The 22603-nt window shown below is 41.7% G+C and overlaps 1 protein-coding gene across 2 annotated transcripts in view; it reads right to left on the bottom strand.

Annotated features, from left to right (window-relative positions):
- ATG7 (autophagy related 7) overlaps positions 1-19360 on the bottom strand; it is a 96204-nt gene extending 76844 nt beyond the window's left edge. Inside the window, exons 1-12 of one of the 2 annotated variants that reach the window (XM_053377659.1) lie at positions 18811-19360; positions 17002-17056; positions 15272-15389; positions 14050-14127; positions 13297-13413; positions 12419-12568; positions 11169-11257; positions 10327-10448; positions 8044-8134; positions 4555-4699; positions 3453-3611; positions 128-322 (exon numbers count right to left, since the gene is read on the bottom strand). In XM_053377659.1, coding sequence (XP_053233634.1) covers positions 128-322; positions 3453-3611; positions 4555-4699; positions 8044-8134; positions 10327-10448; positions 11169-11257; positions 12419-12568; positions 13297-13413; positions 14050-14127; positions 15272-15389; positions 17002-17056; positions 18811-18988 — 1497 coding nt within the window. In that variant the 5' untranslated portion in view covers positions 18989-19360. Of the gene's footprint in view, positions 1-127; positions 323-3452; positions 3612-4554; positions 4700-8043; positions 8135-10326; positions 10449-11168; positions 11258-12418; positions 12569-13296; positions 13414-14049; positions 14128-15271; positions 15390-17001; positions 17057-18810 lie in introns of those variants that run through there. The other variant, XM_053377658.1, reaches the window with a different exon arrangement.
- Positions 19361-22603: the final 3243 nt, after the last annotated feature.

Here is a 22603-nt window from a genome sequence, read left to right as displayed (position 1 = left end):
CTAAGAGCATTAAGTCATTGGGAAATGTTTGCAGTTGAAGGGTTTGATTTGTGTTAAAACAGCAACTGCAAATGCTTTTGAATGGCCACCACAGAATGGCCTCTGGGATGCTAATGAAGTAGGATACCTTTCTCTTGCTGGCTGCAATAACAGCCGGAAGCCACCGGCTTTCCCTGGTGTCCATTAACAAAAAGATGACATCATGGGCATCAATGAGCTCCTCCAGTTGTGTCACATCCTTGCGGGCTTGCTCCAAGGTGACGTCAGAAAAATTTACTGGGTGACCCGGCATTGGGATACTCATATTAAAACCTTCAGCATTCTAAAAAATGAAGCAGAAAGAGAAGAGTAACACACATATTTTCACACAGAATACAACTTTTAACCATAATTAGGTAAACGCACTTGTTAATAGGTTTGGTTATTTCATGTAATTAAGCCAGCAGGCGCCAGCAGGATCCAGCAAAATTGCAATACTGAGGAGGATAGAACCATTTTAATCATCATAACATGGATTATTTCATCTGCATTTAGAATCACAGCCGGGTTGCAGTTGTGGCTGCTTTAAATAGAGAGAGGGCCATTTCATAAAGGTTCCCTATTACTGGACAGCTGTTTTAAGAATAATTAACGCAGAGTTGATTGTGCCTTCACAAAACAAAAACAAAAAGCAAGCCATACATTTGTGGAAACATTAAGAGCCTTCCTAGAGACTATAGTTTTCCTGATGGAATTATCTGCTGTCACTAATCTACCCAGATGATGTTATCTGCTGTATGCACTCCTCACTGTCAGAAAATCCTCATTTTCCTTCCAGCAGAAAACAAGTCATTCTCACACCAGCAAGCCTGCCTCCTTTGTATGCTATACTACAGCATCACTATCAAGGGCATTAATAGGATGGTGCCTGCGGCATTACTAGCTAAGTACCTCCGCTATTTTGAATGGCCTGCCAATTCTTCACTGTGTTCTGTCTGTCTCCCACCACCCACCACATACCTAACTCTACCCAGGACACAAACACATGCCCTCCGCGGCGGGGGCGGGGGGGAGCAGCCAGCAAAAACCAGAGTAGGGCCTTAGCAGAAGCATCAACAATGTCAACAAGAAAATCCCCCACAGCATTCAAGAACTGTTGGATTCTGTATGTCTCTGGAGGCAGAGACCAGCCCTGCTGTCACAGCACACTTGAGGCCACCATAGCACCACGGTGAAGATATTCTCCAAAACCACCTCCACGAGCACCTCTGTCAGCTTGGCCAGGGAAGCTGCTGAGCAATGGGCTGGGAGGTACACCAGCAGCATCCATACTCAGGTTCAGTGAATTACATGTGGCACATGTCAAAACAGTATTTCAGTACATGAAGCACACTCTGATTTGCTAGTTGAAAGAAGATAGTATTTCAAAACTAACCTTGTTATTTGTGTGTACAAACAGGCAAATGGGTTTCATTTTAAAATAACACTTTTAAAAACACAGGGTGACCTAAGACTGCATATAAGATACTGTACTGTTAATACAAAGCTCAGATTTGTTGTGTAGTTGAGCTTATTGACCAGCAGATGGCATAAGAAAAACATATTATTTCAAATCGTAGAGAATCTTTCAGTAGCATGCAATAGTAACTTTAAAAAACCACAGGTGGTTGTATCCAACACAGTGCTTCTGAAAGATGGGCAAAGTGGATCTACTAAGGATTGTTGCCCACACAAGTGGGGGGTGGGGGGCGTTTAGTGTGGTTGAGATGTTTGAGTAAGGTTAAAAAAAAAAAGGTAAAGGACCCCTGGACGGTCAAGGCCAGTCAAAGGCCATTACCAGAATTCAGAGCATGAAAGGGGAACACCTAAGCCCACAGGATACTCCTAATACTCTAACCATCATTAGGAGATTTAGGGAAGTTACAATATGTAGTCCCTCAAAAATGGAGCAGTCAGATCCCAAAATCAGAGCCCAAATATGAAGGCTGTTGATTACACAACAAAACCTATACACAGGGAGTTAGTTGGAGGATTCACAAGGCTGAGAAATTTAGTTCCGTTTAGTAAAAGCTGTCAATAATTACGAATGGAGAAATATTTTGTATAAGTGAGACGGTTGTGAGACTAATTAAAAAGCTCCAACTGCAATAAAGACCAATAATGAAACTGTTAAATCGAAACAGTTTCCATATGTCTAGTGCAGACAGAGCCTAATTATGACTGGTTTTATTATTCATTTTATTGTTCTTGCCGCCCAGAGGAGTGAACTGATGGGGCAGAAATGTTTATATAAAGCTTTGTGTCCAACAGTTCAGCTTGTGCAACTGGCTTCCACTTGCATAATGTAGCTTCCCTCTCCTCTCCAGCCCTGTGTGCACCCCCAAAATCTACTCCAAAGGGTTGGAGATCCTCTAGAGTAGATTTTGGCAGCAGACAGGGAGAGCAGAGGAAGGGCAGAACTTAGTGCACACAGTGTTGAATACAACCCAAAATACACAGCGCAGTCTTTCAGACAACACCTGTAGGGCTAGTTTTCTTCCATCTTTCCATGGCTGCCTACTGTTTATGTGGTTGGACCTCATCCTAATATAATGTTCTGATAAAGGGCGAGTTAGAAATGTAAATATGCAAATAAATATAATTTAGGAAGGTCCTGAATTTTTTACTTCATGCTGCATGGCATCCTGGTTTAAAATTCCAGTTCCAGATTTTCTCTGAGGAAAGCTGATGCTTCGGTTAAAAGGCTTTCGGTCCAAGGAGAGGCACCAGTTAATGGGGAGGCATGCTATTCTTGCCAATTCCCCTCTCAGCTGCAGCCCTGTACCCCAAAATCTGTCCTAGACAGTTCCTGACTCCCCAACCTATCTTTTTTTGGGGGGGGGTGCGCTTGAAGAAGCAATTAGCAGATGCCTTCGTCGCAGCAGTCGTACTAGAAAGATCAATTGGATTCCGCAAACATGTAATATTTTTTCCCTACAATTGCTGTCTGAAATAATAAGCTGGTATGTCCACTCTCACGCAAATATAATTAGAATTATCAGTCAGCAATTGCATGCCTTCCAAGTAAGGGCCTCTAATAAGGCAGATATACCCTGTATTTGCTATAAATGGTATGGTGGTAGAGATTATTTTTATGGCTGTGTGAATAACACTCTGTGCTAAATGACACTTTTCCTCTGTCACTTCACTTTGATGAAGAATTAAGCACAGCTAAATAGTGCTCAGTTTACTTTTCCTAAACTCTTCCTTTGTGCCTCGTTTTTATTTTGATTGCTTCAGGCAGGTTTAATTTCAGTTCTTTTTTCCGTGTAAATGACTAGCTGTCAAAGCTAGTCAGTCACCATGACATCAGAATTATTTCCTTGTGGCTTAGTTCACTTTTGAAGAATGGGCATGAGAAGAAATTCTAGGCCGTTATTGAAACTAATAAAGTGTTTTGATCATCAAATCACATCTCAATGCATTTTACTCACCACTCCTGGGAATATTTTTTGGAGCCTGTCTGCTGCTGCAAGTGCTTTGGACTTCCCACCCCCGAGGCAGTCTTCAAATTCATAGAGTGGTTGCCGCACAGGGTTGGAATAAGAAATCTTTGCGTTGTCCACAAATGTGATCTTCCTGACTCCCCATCCCTGAGTGGAAAACCACAAGCAATGAAATAGTTCCTTGAGTAAGGCAAGAATTACCAGTAATCTTTTTTTTCTTTTTTTTTGTTAAATTTGTATACTGCCCTTTATCCAAAGACACAGGGTGATTCACAACAAAAAAATTACAAAATGAGAACACAAAATACATGATATACAAAAACAAACCAATAACCCTTCTCCCACAAACAGATTTAAAAGGCCATACAATGTTAATTGGCCAAAGGCCTAGTTATAAACGTTTTTGCCTCGTGCCTAAAGATATGTAATGAAGGGCCCAGGCAAGCCTCCCTGGAGAGAGCGTACCACAAACAGGGAGCCACCACAGAAAAGGCCCGTTCTTGTGTTGCCATCCTCCGGACACACACTAAATGTGGTCAGTAGTGTGCTCATTCCATATTCAATGACTCCTCAGAGAAATCCCTCTCACACTTCGAGAACAATTATGCTATTTCAACTAATAGCAAAAGTAAAATAGAAGAGCAGAATGGAATATATGCACTAATCACAGTTTATGTTTTATTTCTGTTAATCCCAGGCTTTTACTCGGGACTCAGGTTGATATTTCACAAGCTGCACTACACCACTAAAAAAATATGATGCAGCCAATTGACAGAAAGCACTTCCCTTCGAAACCTCTTGAGAAGGGTTATATGCACCTTAATTAGATAGTGTTCATTTTTTAAGGTATAGTTTGGCCAATTTTGTACATCTCATTGCGAAGGATACGATGGCTCAGCCTGCTTCCTGCATGTTAACAACTCTTGTGTGAGCACACTTCGGAGCCTCCAGGGTAGGGGCTGTCAAAGAGAGAATCCCATGAACAGGAGGAAGAAAGGAGGACTCTTACTGGACACCTATTTTGTTTCATAGATACTGATACAAAATAATGGGACAGCGTTTGAATATGTGGAGTAGCTTCAGTACTTGCCATCAAAGTTCTGGCTACACTACAACCCAGCGTACCAGCTCCTAGGAGAAGACACTTCACAGACACAACTTTCTCCAGGTCAAGAGTAGGCACTAACCGCCAACACATCAATTTAAGGTTAAGATCCACCGATGATTCAGCTAACCTATAAATTAAAATAGAACAGGAAGTTAAAGACTGGTTATGTTCGCCCCCTTCGGTTGAAACATCAGTACACCACTGATGTCCTTCATCTCCTCTGTATTTTAATTAGAGCTTACAATAGTACATTACATTTTCTTCTTGTCCCCATCTCCAAATACCCAGTATTAAGACAACTAATATCACCACAGTCTAAAAGCTATAGGACAAAAAAGAAAACCTAACACTTAGGTTCTGCAATAAAATTAGCTGTCTTGGTTAAAGCCTTATCAGCTTTTTATACATGTAACAGAGGCAGCATCACATCAAACTATAACATCGTCAGCCAAAGAGATCACTCTTGTACTGCTCTGTCACTTAGAACTATTCCCATCCCAGTAATACAGGAACAAGAACAAAATATCTCCTGTTTGTGTTCCTAGATATGATGTGCTCATTTACAATGGGAAATCAGATAGTGAAAAATTTATAGGGCGACACTGAACAATGTCTGCCTGTTCATGGAATTTAAATTCAACTGGAAGTTGGTTTAAACAATGGAACTTCTGATTTTCTTCTCCCCATTCAGAACCTACCCCCCAAAATGGTTTAAGGGACATTGCTGCACAAGTGACTCTACATTGAATCTTACTCCTAAACAGCAAATAAACAGAACTCAAATTATTAAAAAAAAAAATTAATCCTCAGACAGCAATTGCATTTACATAGCACTATTTGCTATTCATTAAAACCCTGTCAGAATTTAAATTGTGTCCCCCCCCCCAATTTGCTCGTCTATTCTTCTTATTTAAAAATAGTTATGTAAAATTGTTTAAGCTCTTCTGCAGGAATTAATTAAAAATTAAGGTCAGATTAGAATTTTTAATTATTATAAAATTAATTAATATTATTTGAGCCAGTGGCTGTAATATTTTCCTCACGAACATACTATTGACAGAGTAAATACAGTGGTACCTTGGGTTAAGTACTTAATTCGTTCCGGAGGTCCGTACTTAACCTGAAACTGTTCTTAACCTGAAGCACCACTTTAGCTAATGGGGCCTCCTGCTGTTGCCGCGCTGCCGGAGCACAATTTCTGTTCTCATCCTGAAGCAAAGTTCTTAACCTGAAGCACTATTTCTGGGTTAGTGGACTCTGTAACCTGAAGCGTATGTAACCTGAAGCGTATGTAACCAGAGGTACCACTGTACTGGAAGGATTGTAAATTATGCCAATATTAAATCAAAAATATAAAATGTATCCATGCAATATCCAAATATAACCCTGTTGTAACACTATCTGACACAATCTAGAGAAAAGAATGCTAATTTAAAATATTGATAAACAAATTTGTAAAACGAAACTTGAAATAAAACTACTACCCAGCTAACTTGAATTCTTCAGCTGTCTGGAAAAATATTTTGCTACGTACTCCAGCAAACTTCTGCAGGCCATTTTTTCAGATTTCGTGTATTTATTTAAAACTTAATTTAGCTTTTCATCTAAATATGAAAGCAGAATTTGGCATCAAAATTTATGAAAGTATCAGAATAATTGGAAGAGAAGCCCCAAATGGCTATGTTTAAGCTCTCCTCACAATTAGGGTGAAAATGTAGCAGGGAAACAGAACAGACCATTTTTCAGCTGCAGATTTCCTGCTTGTTATAACATACAAGTCCTTATGATACTTTTCTAGTCTACAAAACCCCAAGTCTCCCAAGATCCCACAACTTTAATTTAAAAAGAAGGCTTTAAATCTCACCATCTAGGAAGGGAGGAAAAAAAACTTGAAAATGCATTGGTAAAATTGCTGAAAGATCAGAAACAATGAACCATGAGGGGAAAGCCTTTCATCTTTTGGCATTTCTATAATTCTCTCTGTGCACAGTTTCCGGAGGCTGATGGGAGTTTCTCTTTACTAGCAGGAAACAATTTCAAAATTTAAATGCTGTAAAACGACCAACCTTTTCATGACCTGCAGCTTGGCGTCTGTTATGTTATGCAAATTATGTTCCTTTAAGTCAATGTAATAAACAAGTAGTTAACTGTGGTCTTCTGGCTCTGGGTTAAATTTCCAATCTGACTCTCAAGGGAAGCTGCAATTGATGCTTCAGAGGCCCAAATACAAGGGAGGAAGGTAACAAATGATGAGAGATTTGCTGTTCCTAAAGCCAGATTGCATTTCCTACATGGTTCTTTGCGCAAGACTCATAAAACTTAATCAGCAGAATGCAATAGATGTTGTTATGGGAACTCAGCTCAACCTGGCATCCTTCAATCAGTAATGGCAAACAAGCACGTCCACCGTGTGCTCGCAGGCAGGATGTGGCCCAAGAATTGTGCTGAGTGTGCTCTAAGGTGCCCTTTCAGCTCATGGAAGACACTGATTAAGTAAAAAAAATGCCTCGCCAGTGCCCAATGTGAGTTGAATGTACCCAGAATCCTCTGTAACAGGTAGGCCTCCAAAAACAATTGTGGAAAGGATTCATTGAAATTTGAAAGCCACCAGCACAGCTGTTGCACATAGCTCCCTTGCTAATATACACTAGAACCTCTGCTTACGTCCCGCTCTACTTAGGCCAGTTCCAAGTCGTGACCACAGCAAACCCGGACGTAAACACCAGGTTTGCCGTGATTCGCGCACAAGCAGAAGCGACTTCTGCCATTTGCACACGCACAGAAGCGGCTGCCACTGTCTGCACGTGTGCAGAAACGGGCCGCCGCCGAATGTGTCTGCGCACAACGGCGCTTCTACTATTGACCCGTTTCGCCATAAGGATGGGCCTTCAGAACAGATCATGGACGTGAGTAGAGGTTCTACTGTACAGTGGTACCTCGGGTTACATACGCTTCAGGTTACATACGCTTCAGGTTACAGACTCCGCTAACCCAGAAATAGTACCTCGGGTTAAGAACTTTGCTTCAGGATGAGAACAGAAATCGCACAGCAGAGGCGCAGCAGCAGCGGGAGGCCCCATTAGCTAAAGTGGTGCTTCAGGTTAAGAACAGTTTCAGGTTAAGAACGGACCTCCAGAACGAATTAAGTACGTAACCAGAGGTACCACTGTATTCCTTTTTCACATCCAGAGGCTTCCGTAGTTAGGAAGACTGCAATCTACAAGATAATCAAACTGTTGTCCTCAAACTGTTAAAGAAATGGGTATCGATAAGTAAGTACACAGAGTGACCTAATGGCCAAGAGATTCTTAAGGAAAAAATAAAAACAATTCTGTAGACAGTGAGTAAATAGTGAATGAGTCCGTAATGCTAAGACCTGGCTTCCGCAGGGACTTAAGTGGTATTCCCAACTTGTATTTCTTATCTTGCAAAGCTGCTTTTCAGAGTGTGAAGCCTTGTAATGGTACGTACCTTTTCGGGTCCATGCACTCGCTCAGATTGACCATTCTTGGGCCCATACCTCCTTTTTGGTTTTTCTCCCATCCAACAGCTTTTGGACAACCTGCCTCACCAGAGAAAAATAATTGTGTTGAAGAATACAAATGTTGTTTGAGACAGGAAAATCTCACTCATCATAACTGGCAAATTGTTAAAAGTTTGAGTAGTGGAGAACTACAGTTATATGAAGTCACTACTGTAATTTCAAAGGTGTCCCATGTCAGTCTAGTGACAACGTTGCAAAAAAGAAAAAAGATATTGGCTGTTCTAGAATATATTGAAAAGTACTGCCAGTCAATCATGATTACAAAAATCCAGATTTCACTAGAACTTGCCAGAAAAGTGAGACTTTGGATGATAGAATATTTTATTGTGCAGCTGAGGACTTTATAGAGTAGCAACCTATAAAATAAATTCTAGCATACTTTACATTCTGAAGCCAACACATGAGTGCAGATTAAGCTCTGTAATCAGTTTCATAATGCAGCAATTGATTGGCATTGTTGCTAGTGGCAGCTATTTCTTTCTTTTTTTAGCACTGCCTTATTTTAAAAGCTCAGTTTCTTGAGGTTCTTAAATGGGAATCAAGTAATACAAATCAAAGGAATGATGGATCTGACCTACATTCAAACCCTCACTGAGCTACTAAACTCCTCAAGTGGCCCCAAATCACATTTTATCCCAATCTGTGGAGATGAACATCTAAACATACGGTGTATATTAGAAATAAAATGTACAACCCAGTTACTCCAGACAACTAGAAAAGGCCAAAGCAGCTCACAGTTATTAAAACCGGGAGCCAACTGAAAAAAGCGTAACTAGCAGAGAAATCAAATGATCACTAAAACAGAAAAGCATTCAAATGAAAACAGAATGACATAAGAGAAAAAAGGAACTCTTGCCTGTTGCCACTAACTAAATACACCTCTGAAGACTGCAGGGAACACAAAATGGCCCCAGATGATCAGAGACTGGGCAGAATCATATGGGAGAAGATTGAAACTCAGTCTACATTGGGAAAAGTTTGCCCAATACATTTTTCTACCTGAGGCAGACAAGATGGGGGTTTTCCCCCTACCCCGCCTTTCCAAACAAAAAGGCCAAATGAACTGGTTTTTTTGTCTGTTTATATTATTTATTAAATTTCTATACCACCCTTCACCTGAGGATTACAATACAAAAACACAAAAATACGCAATGTGGTAACAAACAAAAACCCAGAGTTTAAAAAGGGCATAAATTTCTTATTTATCCAAAGGCCTGGGAGAAGAGGAATGTTTTCGCCTGGTACCTAAGAAATGTAATAATGAAGGCGCTAGGTGAGCCTTCTTGGGGACAGCATTCTGCAAGTTGGGAGCCACTGTAGAAAAGGGGGTACACAAAGAAGGGCCTCAGATGATGATCGTAGGGCCCAGGTTGGTTCATATGGGGAGAGGCGGTCATTGAGGCACTGTGGTCCTGAATCTTACTTCAGCACTGATGTGTCAATTTGCTCCACCATACCTAAAGGCAGTAGGTCAGCTTAGAGGATGCAGGGCAGGCCATGGCACCCACACATCTTTGTTCTTCAGCACTGCACCACTGTTGCCTACTCCCAGTATCGGCTGCCTGACGCTGCCCAACAGGAGGGTTTGCCTGGCTTAAAGAACTAAGAACCTGAATTATCCTTGGAACTGGCCTGGCAGCCAATATATAATTGGAGAACAGGACTTGCTGATGTTCCTGAAGCGAATAAAAAGGCCTCTTAACGAAGTGATGGGGACAGAAGGTTGTGGATGAATCGCAAGTGTGCCTTTTTCAGACAATAAAGCACAAGAAAGAAGGTAACTATGAAGTCAAATGAATGGTCCAAAACAAATTAAGAATCCTATTAGCTGGTTGCCTCTAGCATGATCTCTGGCAATTAATGCCATAGAGAGAAACAAGGCTACCTTCACCTTCCTCTTGAACAGCTTTTTGTGAAAAGCTACATTGATGAGTACACCATAATGGAAACAACAGAGGCATAAATGGTTTGCAAGTACAGGAAACGCTTTCAAAACTGGCATATGATTTAGAGAGGATGGGCACCTTCCAAGGACTTTTCACTGAAGAGGCCTTTACTGATAGAAGCTTTTAACATACAAAGTCAGGGACAAGTACCACACTGTTTTCATCATCACAGCAATATGGAGAGAGAGAAAAAAAAATATTCTAAGGAGGAATATTGACCACATTACACTAGACACAGAGCCCCACCAGTCCAAAATGGATTACCTGAATTCTGTGTCACTTGTGGAAGCTTTATTTCAAAAAGGGTGCTGTGCGAAATGTCTCTTGCTCCCTGCATGGTCCTGTCTCGGAAGCAGAGCACTTGAACAGAAGGAAGGTGGCTGCCCCTGTCAGAAATAAAGAACTCTGTAACAGCAGCAGAGCCAGAAAGCCAGGATTAACAACAGGTAATTATCTGACTGTGATGCCAAGAAAATTTCCCAACAGGATTTGATTTGGATACAGTCCAACAGGCCAGATACATTTTCGAGAGACAAACCAATTCGCTGTAATAAGGAACAGCAAGATGAACAAGTGCACCAGAAGCAATCTGCGAGAGCAATGTGCTCTGCTAAACCATATAGCAGAAGAATCACCGCTGTTTCAATAGACAGAACCTATGGGAGGGCTCTTAAGAACTGCAATCTTCATTTGTAAATTCTTGGTATGCATTGTACAATTGGCTCAGCCAAAGGTCAGTTCAGGGTTATCACACAAAACTGAAATTTGAAGGAGACTCTTGCCCTGACAATACTGTAGAAAATCCCAAAGCTCATAAATTAATACCATGTTTTGGTGATCTTTCCAGAGAATGCTACCAATCCTAACCATAACCAAGGGTGCTATGAAGTGCAGTTCATCTTCTGATGAAAGGATTCCATCAGCGTACTAGAGTAGGAATGCAGTTTTTGGTGATTCCCTGCCCCCCTCACTAAATCCAATCCAGAGGGCTGGATAACCTTCTGGAAATTTAGGAGGCAAGGGGAGCTATGGGACTTGCTTCAAGGTAAATGGGTTTAGGTTTGTAGCCATGGGGAAAGCCACATTTAAGGAATCGTAATAAATACCATCTGTGTGCTGCCAGGACCAAGATGTTTCTCAGTGGCCAACCAGGATACTGGGCAAAATTACAGGGATCGTAAACACCAATTGTCACCTGCAAAGAAAAAAAGATACCATTAACAGTTAATACAAGAGGATTAGCACTTACTAAATACTAATAATATGTACTGTATGCTAATTTTATTTGAACACAGTACAACTGTAAATATGCAAGAGACACAGAGCTGAACAGATACAATTATAACCTTGCAGCGCATCGGTTTTCCATTTACCGCATTTTTTGCACCATAACACTCACTTTTTTCCTCCTAAAAAGTAAGGGGAAATGTCTGTGCGTGTTATGGAGGGAATGCCTACGGGTGGCATGCCTGCGGATTTTCCTCCTCTAAAAACTACGTGCGTGTTATGGTCGAGTGCGTGTTATAGAGCGAAAAATACGGTACATTTTAACATTCATCAGCTTGCGAGACAAGTACCATCAAGGAACGCACAAGCTCTACATGTAGCATCTTGGATAAAGAAAGCAGATCTGCTGGCAGGAGAGGGAAGAAGCCTGATGTGTGGTGAAGCCCCTACCCAGCAGCAGGTGCTTGAGTAGCTGCCCCAGTCAAAAGGCTAAATTAACGGAGTTGGCTAATGACTAGAGGAGTCTGTGTTATTAAACATGCCTTCCCTTTTATTTAAAAGTCAGGGAGTGAGGTCTGCTTCCTAGCGTGCAAGAGAGAAAGGAGCAAAATCCAGCCTCTTCTCTTATCTTGCAACATTCAGTTCTGAGCCATTTTACCCCAGAAGCTGGTTCACCTATGGCAGGCATGGCCAAACTTGGCCCTCCAGATGTTTGGGACTACAATTCCCATCATCTCTGACCACTGGTCCTGGTAGCTAGGGATGATGGGAGTTGTAGTCCCAAAACATCTGGAGGGCCAAGTTTGGCCATGCCTGACTTATGGCATCAGAGCTAGACTGAAGAAAAGCCATAAAGTATCTGACCACAGCAAGGTAAAGTAAGTGACCTCCAGCACTTAGAAAAGTCTGACACCAAACTACCCTATGTAAAATCCTCTTTCAGATATCCAACTAACCTACGTAAAATCCTCTTTCAGATATCCAACTAACCTGCTCTCCACTCCCACCCTCATCAAGAAAAAGCTTATGGATCTAGGAATTATTTTCATGTCCTGTGAAGCCAGTAAAGGGAGTCAAAGGTGTAAATGAGAATTGCAATAGAGAATCTTGTGTTCAGGATGGGTTTTACCTTCTCCTTGTGATCAGAAAAGAAGTCGTCCCAGTTTCTGAGCAAGGAGACAAGAACAGAATCATCGTGGTACTTGATTAGAAAAAAAGGCAGAGCTGTAAGGCCTTCTTTCTGGCAAAGTTCATCATATGCATTCTGGAGAGCTTCAATCTAAAACAAAGACAGAGCACAGGCTTACTCAATTCAGTGTTGTTTCTTAAATGCTACTTAGTTCAGACTGAGATTCACACCGCCTGAGGTCTAGCCACCAACCCATTTCATCACACGCAGGTCACTAGTGTACCAAGGCCACCTATGTGCTCAACAGCAATGACAAAGGCACTCAGGAACAAAATTGTCACCTGTTCTACACATCGCAACCACACAGAAGGCAGAGGACATCCCCCTCTCCACTTTCCATCCAGGAAAACAAGAGGTATTTTCACAGTTTAAGGATACGTTACAGCCCAACAGCAGGACTGAAGGACATGAGGCATTGTTGGTGAGGGTTATCACCTGGGGCAAAGGAATGTGGCCTTAGGAAATCCATTTTAAGTACCATATACAGGAATGGAGTTCCATAAATAAAGAAGTAAAGAGTGGGATTCTACTAAGCCATCGCGTGCAGGGAACAAGGTTTGATCACGCAGTGGGACTTCCCGACTTCCCTCTGCATGCCCCTTCCCTGCCTCTAAAGCAGTTCTGGAGGATTGGAGGGAAACCCAAAACAGGTTTAGGAGGTACATGGGAGGAGAATGGGGGTAAATCTCATTGAATGAACAGACCTTGTTCCACGCACGCATACCCCACTTAGTGCTACAATGAATAAACCATTCTGACAACGATAAAGTCCTACAAGTTTTAGGTTAGTAGTGTTGTTGTTGTTTTTTAAAAAATACCTGAGTAGCTGAGAACTTTGTACCTAGGCACACAGGCTGCTGAATCAAAGGGATACCTTCTGGGAGACAAAGTGCAGGGTAACAAAACCAGTAATAGAAACGATATCTCTTCAAATCCTAAGGAGGAAATTGTATAAACACGTTAGAACATTTTAAAACTACAATAATGAAATAACTGCAAAATGTAATAGCTTGGAAAGAGTTGTTTGATCCAATGATTACTATTCAAATTGACCATTTAGCGATTGCATAATGCAGCATTCCCAATGTACCCATGCAATGTCAGACAACTGGGTACTGCCATAAACTACACTTCACTGACATGCACAGAGAGAATAGCAGAGGGGAAGCATATAAAACTTTTAGGCCATCATAGGCTACAAAATGCCAATTAGGAATAGAATTCTAGGAACCAAATTCTGTAAAATTAGGAGCCATCACATTCACTGTGGCATCGCTTTTACAGTGACGCACAACATTTTCTTATACAGTACAAAACTAGGTCCTTAATAAATTAGAAAGTACCACTTGCTCTCATTTTTCTATATGTCAGGGATAGCAAGGGATATTTCCAGACACAGAAGATTCCTTTTCAGGAATCACAGAAGATTGCAGTGTAAACCTGACATTTCAGCCTGGGCGCATTAGATTCATGACCCATCAGCTAGTCTTTGTTGACTATTAGGCAAATGCTTTGTTTTTAGCTGTGAATCATCTAGAATTTCTCAAAAATAAAAAACACCATTTACTCACAGCAAATGTTAATAGGATAAATCTGTTCAGTAAGACAGGATTCTCAACAGCAGTCCCTGATGTTATTGCGTCCCATATCTAACAGTAGAAAAGAAGAAGAAAATCATCAGTAAAGGAAAGTATTAGAATTTGTCTCATCATTGCAACAATATTAATATATGCTGTTCTTATATGTTTTATGCCACCAAGTCAGAATAGACTTACTTAAATAAATGGACTAATGTTAGCTTAGTCAGAGCATGCAGGTGAACGATAATCATACATAATGCTGAACAGGGAAAGAAGAATTCAATTCGGATGGGGAGAACACATGTAATTCTGTGGACTGCTCTCTTTTCTTCTTTGAGTATCTGAATTTTTTCCATTGGAGAGCTTTCACTTTCATGCTGTATCTGAAATTTATTTCAAATGCAAAGGCCTAGAGAGACCCCTGATCTCTCCCAACAGCATATGCTAGAAATATAAAAGGTATTTCGAAAACCGTGTAACAGTAATCTACATTCTTTACAAGGCCAAATACATGAAGGGCATTCCTACACTGCAACTTTAAACAACATTAACAGTCAAGGTTTCATTCCAATATTGCCATTAGAATTCTCAGCATTCTCACAAAGCTACAAATGATAAAGTTATTTCAGAAAAAAAACTTCAGAATTAAACCAACTTATGAGTACAGTACAGGCATAACATTTGCATCAATTAGGCCACAATCCTTGATTGAGCTCAATGAAAGTGGGAAGGCACTAAATGCTTAAATAAAAGGAGTTCCTTGAAATAGTGGGTATATTGGTTAATGTATTTGGTTCCCAATGGTATAACATCTGCCATATAGGATGACAGAGGGCAATAAACTCAATAAAGCAATCTGTGTTGAGATTTGTCATCTTAACCTTTATTTTCCTACTCCTTGGATAGCATCAAAACAGGTCACCAAAGCCAATACCACACGACATACAATTTTCTGGCAATATATGGCATTGAAGTTGCTTAATCTCATTCCTGAAGTGAGCCTGAGAAACAAATAATGAAATCCTGCACACACTCAACTTGAGAGTAAGTATTCTGGAACTCAGTGGAGCTCTCTTCAAAATAAGCATGTACAGGATCACATTGTAAATTGCTTCCCAAAACAGGATCACAACTTCATAGGTCCTTTTCACCATTGCCACAGTTTCAATGCTGTTTTTAAAAGTGGCTTCCAATAGTAACACTTTTATCTTGCCTTATTTGCGGCTTGCTCAAGAAGAAGCTTCTTATCACAGGATTTGAATGCTTCCAAAGTATTGGTGTTATACAATGTTCCAATAGCAGGACAGCAATGTGCTGGTGTTGGGGCATTCCTAAGGAAAAAGACAAAAACTCTTCCAACTATATTCCAGTATTTGTTATGGTGTTAACACAAACCAGAGCTATTGGTACTCTGCACATTTCTCCCCCAAACATCTGGAAATAAACTATGAAAAACTGGATATTTTATTCAGTTTTGCAAGGCTGCTACGTAGGGGTGGGTGGTGGAAAACCCATGGACCACTCATCTGGAAATAAACTATGAAACATCTGGAAATAAACTATGAAAAACTGGATGTTTTATTCAGTTTTGCAAGGCTGCTACGTAGGGTGGGTGGTGGAAAACCCATGGACCACTCAGATGCTGTTGAACTACAACTCCCATCATCCCTGACCACTGCCCATACTGGCTGAAGCTGATGGCAACTGTGTGTTCCACAATATCTGGAGGACCACAGGTTCCCCCACCCCGATCAATATACATCGCATATCCAAACCAGAACAATTTCAAACTCATCTAACATTTATTTGCATGGATCTCAGCCGCAGAGGGAAAAGGAACAGAAGTTGGATTAGATGTCTCATAAAAATATAGCTATGGGAGAAGAACCAGAAACTGAGTGAGGCACATTTCCAACCAGAAACAGAATGCAAACAGTTATGCCTAAGGCCACTGTTCTTCAGTTTTGCAGAATCTCCACCTGGTTGTCAAAAAGAGGAATAGGACCATGGATCATCTTTCACAAATAGAGATGCATGTCCTCTTTTTACAGCTGGGATGGGGCTTTAAAAACCACATCTGACATATTAAAAGGCATGCATTCAAAGTTCATGCTAATCTACTGGAAGTCACAAAATCCATAGATCATTTTATCTCTAGAATGCCACACTCTTTACATAGTATTGCTCATCAAACATTTCTGTTTTCCTACTGACCATTTGAAGTGATTTCCCCTGCTCCTCTGACAATGTTCAAGGATCTTGCTTGAGTTTACAGGACTCTTAACAATCTGGGTCCACGAAACCTCAAGGACACCTGTTCCTTTATATCCCTGTCTGATCACTGAAGTTCCCCATCACTTGGATGCACAGCTTGTATCTAGCAGGAACCATGCATTTAATTCAGGGACCCCAGTTTTATGGAACACTTGTCATGTCACACTTCCTCTCCTCTCCACAAATTCATTCTACCTTCATGTGCATGTGAAAAGGTACTGACAGTCCTTTGTTTTATGTTTATATATTAAAATTTCATTCAGAATTCCAGTGCTGAGAAACATTTTCCCACCATGCTACCAAATGATAGGATGGGGTGTAGTAAAAGTGAAAAGGACAACACCTAAGCGTCATTAAAACCAGTAAATGAGGAATGGTGTGCAAAAAAGCATTCTTACATAAGCATTTTGCAGGGCCATTCTAGTTTTTTTTAAAAAAAAAAAGTCTTGATTTTTTGGGTACTAGGAGGCAAAGTAGGATGGTGTGGGAGAAATGGAATAGCTCTAATGCAATGTCAGCATTGTGAGGATCCAGAATGGAAAAAATCTAAAAAGTACAGCACAGATATTGCTACATATGAAAGCATATGTCAAGCCATAGTGGCTGCTTGCAAGTGGAGAAATAAAGTAGAGAAATAAAGATAACATAGGAACCATTTAAGTTACTTACATATCAAAAGCACTAAATTCCAGTGTTAAACGAGCTGGCATACCAGCAGGATCTCCTAGAAGAACAAACAAAAAAAAAGTTTTTTAGAATGGCTGTATCTATGGGTTTGATGGTACATTTTTCCCATAAAGGAAGCAACAAGGAACAATCTTAATATACTCCCTCATAAGATTGCTTAATGACTGAGTATATATGTGCTTTCCTCACAAGATACTCTTTCCTCATATGGTGGTTTCATAACTGGTTCCCCATTTTACAGAAGAAGTATTGTATGAAGGACAATGTGATTGAAAAGGACGTATTTCTGCTTCCTTCCCCCATCCTCCACCCACCCACCACTATAAGGTAAAGTAGATAGCCTAGATAAATAATTAGGGGTTGTAATTTTTCCCTGGTCAATTTGAAGAGGCAGTGGTACACAGTCAGTGGGCTCCTTCACACATATTAATGGAGGAAGAGTGAAACACCAGCTGTTCAAGAAAGAGGAAAGGAGTTAACAGAGAATAACTATGAAGTACTTCCTATTTCTCTGTTCCTGATAGGAGAAACAGAAATAAATTTGTCTATCAGTACCCACAGACTCCTGTCATCCAGAGCAAGCTAGGCTCCTAAGCTTAGATAAAACATAAGGGGCTTAAGTTTGAGTGCAAAAAGACTTCCACAGACTTGACTTGGGACTGTGTTGTTGCAGTGCAGGGACATGGCACTGCTATGTAGGATAAGTTCTCAAGTGTTTAGGGTCAGTTTATTTGAAGGATCGCTTTACTCTCCCTATATGCCCAACAGACTGCTTCAATCTGCAGAACAGACAGTTTTACAAGGGCCACGTCATGTTTGCTCCATGCTTCCAAGGAACAATGTGGCAACTGCTACAGTCTGGAACTCCCTGCCCATTGATATTAGTCAAACACGTTTGTTGCTTCTCGTGCCTTCTAAAAGCTTTGTTAATTATTGCATGAATTTCAACATACCATTTTATTTTGTATATTTTCATACCACCAGTTTTACTTATACAGTGGTACCTCGGTTTATGAACTTAATCCGTTCTGGAAGTCCGTTCTTAAACAAAACAGTTCTTAAACCGAGGTGCGCTTTCCCTAATGAGGCCTTCTGCCGCCAGTGCCCTTCCACCGTTCAGCTTCCATTCTTAGACCGAGGTAAAGTTCGCAAACCGGGACACTACTTCCGGTTCTGTGGAGTTCATAAACCGAATAGTTCATAAACAGGGCTGTTCTTAAACCAAGATACCACTGTATTTTGGGGAAAACATAGGGGAGCTTGTTTTTAACATTTGATCTTATCAGTATTTTGATGTATATTTTATACTGCTTTATATAAACTGCTTAGAAGTCTTGATAATTAAACGGTATGCAAATATAAATGAGTACATTTTTTTCAGTGACATGGACATTGAAGTTGAAGCCTCTGCAGGGGGGGGGGCACAAAGCACCCGCATCAACTGAAAACCCCGAGATCCTATGCACGTTTGGCTCAAAAGTTAACTGCCGCTCAGTTCAGTGGGTCTTACTCCGAATGAAATGTGTGGGGTTGGCTACAATATCCTATGCCTCGGAATTCGATAGCGGCGCTTACCGTCGAGTAAACATGGGCAGGAGGAGCAGGTTACACTTCACGTAGTGAAGCAATGCTATAATTGCTTCATTTTGCCAGCATACACGTCCTCGGCATCGTGAGAATCTGCCTTTAACCTGCGCAGGGCGTGATCCAGCAGCATGAACCACTATTACTGGGGTCAACAATCCCTCCCACCCACCCCCGGAGAAGAGAAACTGCCCACGGTGTACTTGCCATTATAGTAATAGCCTCTGATCGCCTTGGGGGTCTCGTCGAGCTTGTACTCATTGAGCTTCTTCTGGGTCAGCTCATGCCAAAAGCCAGCATCCAAGGCGCTGCTGAAGGGGACAAACTGCAGTTTGGGGGGTCCACCTTCCGCCGGGTTCCGCGTTTCGTTACCCTCGCTCGTCATTCTGCTGCTGCTGCTGCTTCTGCTTCAGCGACGTCTCTGGAACTCACCGCGCAAGAGTGAACAGCACAGGGTTCGAGAGCTGCGCAAGCCAAGAAACAGGGCTAACTTCTCACCCGCGGGAGCAGCCTTCCTCCGGAACTAACTTCCTCGCTTCGCCCATTCAACGGATCGCCGGACACCGGAAGCCGCCGCCGTCGCCGCAGAGCGCCGCCATCTTCGTCCCGCCTCGTGACATGCGCGCAGGGCCACGGAAGTTTAGAACCTTTGAAGCGGAAAGGCCGTGAGGGAGCTTTCTTTATCTCTATGAACGCGGGGCGCCCGCCAGCGCAGAACAACATAGAGATAGGGCAACCGAATGCTAGTTACGCTCCTTCCCCCACTTCCGGTTCCGTTTGGAAGCCGCCGCTTGAGGGCGGCTGATATAGAGAGGGAAGGGGAGCTTCCCAAAATTACAACGCTCACGCGCGTACCAGTAAGGAGGCGGGGGAGGGCGCTGCGCGGCATTTTCAAGCCGAGGCGCCTCTCTCTGCTGTGTATAGTCGAGCTCGGCTTCACGTTAGCCTCCCCTTCGCAAGGTTTGTCGAGCAGTGGCTGCAGCTTGCATAGCCACCAGTTACCTCCGCAGGGAGGCTGCCTTCCACCTGCGGGAAGGTTTTTACTGGCGCCGCAGCCAGTAGTGCGCTGGGAAATTCTGGAGGAACTGTCGGGCGGTTCCTCCGAAAGTGTTTTTTCCTTATTTCTTCGTGTGATTGTAGTCTGTGCCTCCATTTACCACAACAACCACCTTGCGGGTTTCTAAGTGACCCAAAGACAAATTCGTAGTAACGCAACCCCGAAACTCAGCAAACCACCCGCTTTCTTCCACTCAGGGTTTTCATAAGCAGACACACACCAGCTCCGGCAGAAACGACGCCGTGGGAACTTGGAATAGGCATCCTCCAGACCAAAAGAAGGAGAAGGCACGACGCACTTGTATTTGACCATACAAGTAAATCACCCGTGGGATCCCAGTACGATGAATTTGACCATAGGACTGTGATAGATGTCTCCCCCTCCCCCCCAAAAATATTTTCTGAGAAGCTGCACTGGAAGGAAATCTCTCATTGGGATCAGGGGAGACTCCCCTTGAAGTGTAAGGAACTTTTGAGGAGACTTTTGTCAGGATGTTGACAGGGAGGGAGAGTTGGTAATTGCCCCCGCCCTTCCTTGCAGCTGCTATTTACTTAACAAAAGCTGCGCTTCACCTTGTTTCATGGAGCTCTGTTTGCTGGGATTGTGATGGACCCCTGTGCTACTTCGCATTCCATAACTATGTCACACATGGGTCACAGGTGCCTGCCAGCTTGTGCCTGCTGTGACACCTGCAACAATAAGTGACACAGCTTCTCATCAGTACCTCTTCTAAGTTCTGTACCGTTTAAATGTTGGATTGTTTAGAAGCTGAATGTTACCGCCCCTGCTTTTGTACTACCCATGCGTTAGTAGCATTCATGTAGCCCTTTCAATAAACAGTTGCAAATGCAAGCAGTGCTACTCTCTTTGCTCCCATGGCACAATGGACCACAGATCTCTTCTTCTCTTTGAAACAGATGGTGCAGGTGGTTTCACTCCTGAATGTCATTCCAACTCTGAGTGCGTCACATACATGTGTTGCTTGAGTGTCCACATTTTAAAAATACACTCCAGCCTTTCTCTAAGAATCCAGACATTTGATCTCTACCATATGGCCGTAGCTTAGTGTCTGGGTGAAAGCATTCATCTGTTTGCTTTCTTCCTATTTTATTTTTAAAACAATTGGCTTTTAAGACCTTTGGAATTAATGAGACTGTGGCTACTGACAAAGGAAAATGTTACGTTCAAAGTGAATGAAGCTGTAGAGGCATTTGCTTGGAACATACTCTAGTGCAGAGGTAAACAGACTTCCCTGTAAGATCTACAACCCCAGGTCCACCAGCTGAAGCCAGGTGTAAAATAGTGGCTCAGGAAGGCAGACACAATTGCAGGACAAGTTTGCCTCTAAGCACATGCTGAGCCCAGAAAGGTGTGTTCAGTACCAAAACAAGCACTCTCAGACATAAATCCTTTCTATTCCTGTTTTCCCACACTTTCTAAATTTCAGCAGCCTAATTAGGAGGTGGGGGGAATCATTTTGTTTATATTGTTAAACCACTGAGAGTCACAAACTCTTAATGATCAGCATTTGGTAGTAGACCCTGATCCACCTTCTGCCCACCCCTGGTTAGTGTGCTTCGCACAATATGGCCTAGCTAGTGCCATGTCATGAAACCCGTAGTATATCTCTGTGCCCACCTAAATGCCAAATAAGACTACCTGTTTTAGCTCTTGATTTAACAAAAACAAAGTTCTACCATATAGCATTTTTCCTACCTGTCCCTCAAGGGACTGTGTGTCATACCAGAAGGAATAAATTGTGCAGGGTGGTGGGTTGGGGCAAGTATTGTGAGACTAGCTAAGCCCACAAAGATGCTAGTAGCATCTCATACCTGAGGTACTGCAAGGAAAGATGGGATTTAGATGTACATAAATACTAGGTAGCCTGTTTAATAATGTCAGCTTTATTCAATGTTTTGGTTCTACGGTTTTAGCAAACTGTCAGGGACTTCTGTATGTTGGTGGAGCTTTTGGAGTCACAGTTCAAATACAGTAATTCAAATACAGATTGAAGCCCCTTTGCATTTACGGCTTAACTTTTCCTTGACACTTTATTAGATTACTTCACACTGAAAAGCGACATTTTAAAAATAGCAGTCAGCATGCTATCCAGCTTTGAAAATGGAAAGCACTCAGAAGACAGATGTACTTGCTACATCCTTATCTTACAAAAACATTAAATCCCCAGGCTTTGGGGAGCGGAAAAAATTCCCTTTAGTCATTTATCTCAAAAAAGTTCACTAGATGCCATGTTTCGATTGCTTATTTTGGAAATATAACAGAAGTTATGGTCTAGCTGGGGATTAGGGTCAGGGAAATCACAGGGACAATAACCCAATAGGTATTCATTAGAATCAACCAGTTTACAATATGTATAGCATAAGTGAGCTTTCATTTTACACAGAATTCTTCCTAAGGCCAGATATTTTAAAAATGCATAGCAGAGTCGAAGAAGGGGAAATATGCTCTTCCTGTTTCCCTGCAGTCCTGGGGCACACAGCTGCCAATGGCACAGCATACTACGTACCTGGATTCAAATAAATTATCTGTGCATTTAAACTTATTTTTCAAAATACTTTACCTGTGTGAACTTGTACAATTTAGGAACTTGCATTTCCCAGGAAAAGTGACAGCAAACAGTGTTTTAGGGCATTTAATGTAAACGTAGAATGAATTTGCTCCTAGGCTTGCAGTAGTGGGTCCTGCCAATTAGTTTATGAATATGATGATAGCAGTCTCTGAAATGTTATTTGATGTGTTTTCCTAATTAAATATATCATTGTAACCTCAGAAATGAGAGTTAGGAGGCAATATACATTTTGTATCAGCGAAGCAGCATGGGTGAAAAGATTTTTGATTTCTGGAATCTTGCCATATTACAGGATTGCGGAAAGCATTCAGAATATGAAGAATAAGAATAGGCTTCATCAAAAATATTTAGCC

Source organism: Podarcis raffonei, chromosome 2 (assembly GCF_027172205.1).
Source record: "Podarcis raffonei isolate rPodRaf1 chromosome 2, rPodRaf1.pri, whole genome shotgun sequence".
NCBI classification, from domain to species: Eukaryota; Metazoa; Chordata; class Lepidosauria; order Squamata; family Lacertidae; genus Podarcis; species Podarcis raffonei.
This window is presented reverse-complemented; position numbering and strand designations above follow the sequence as displayed.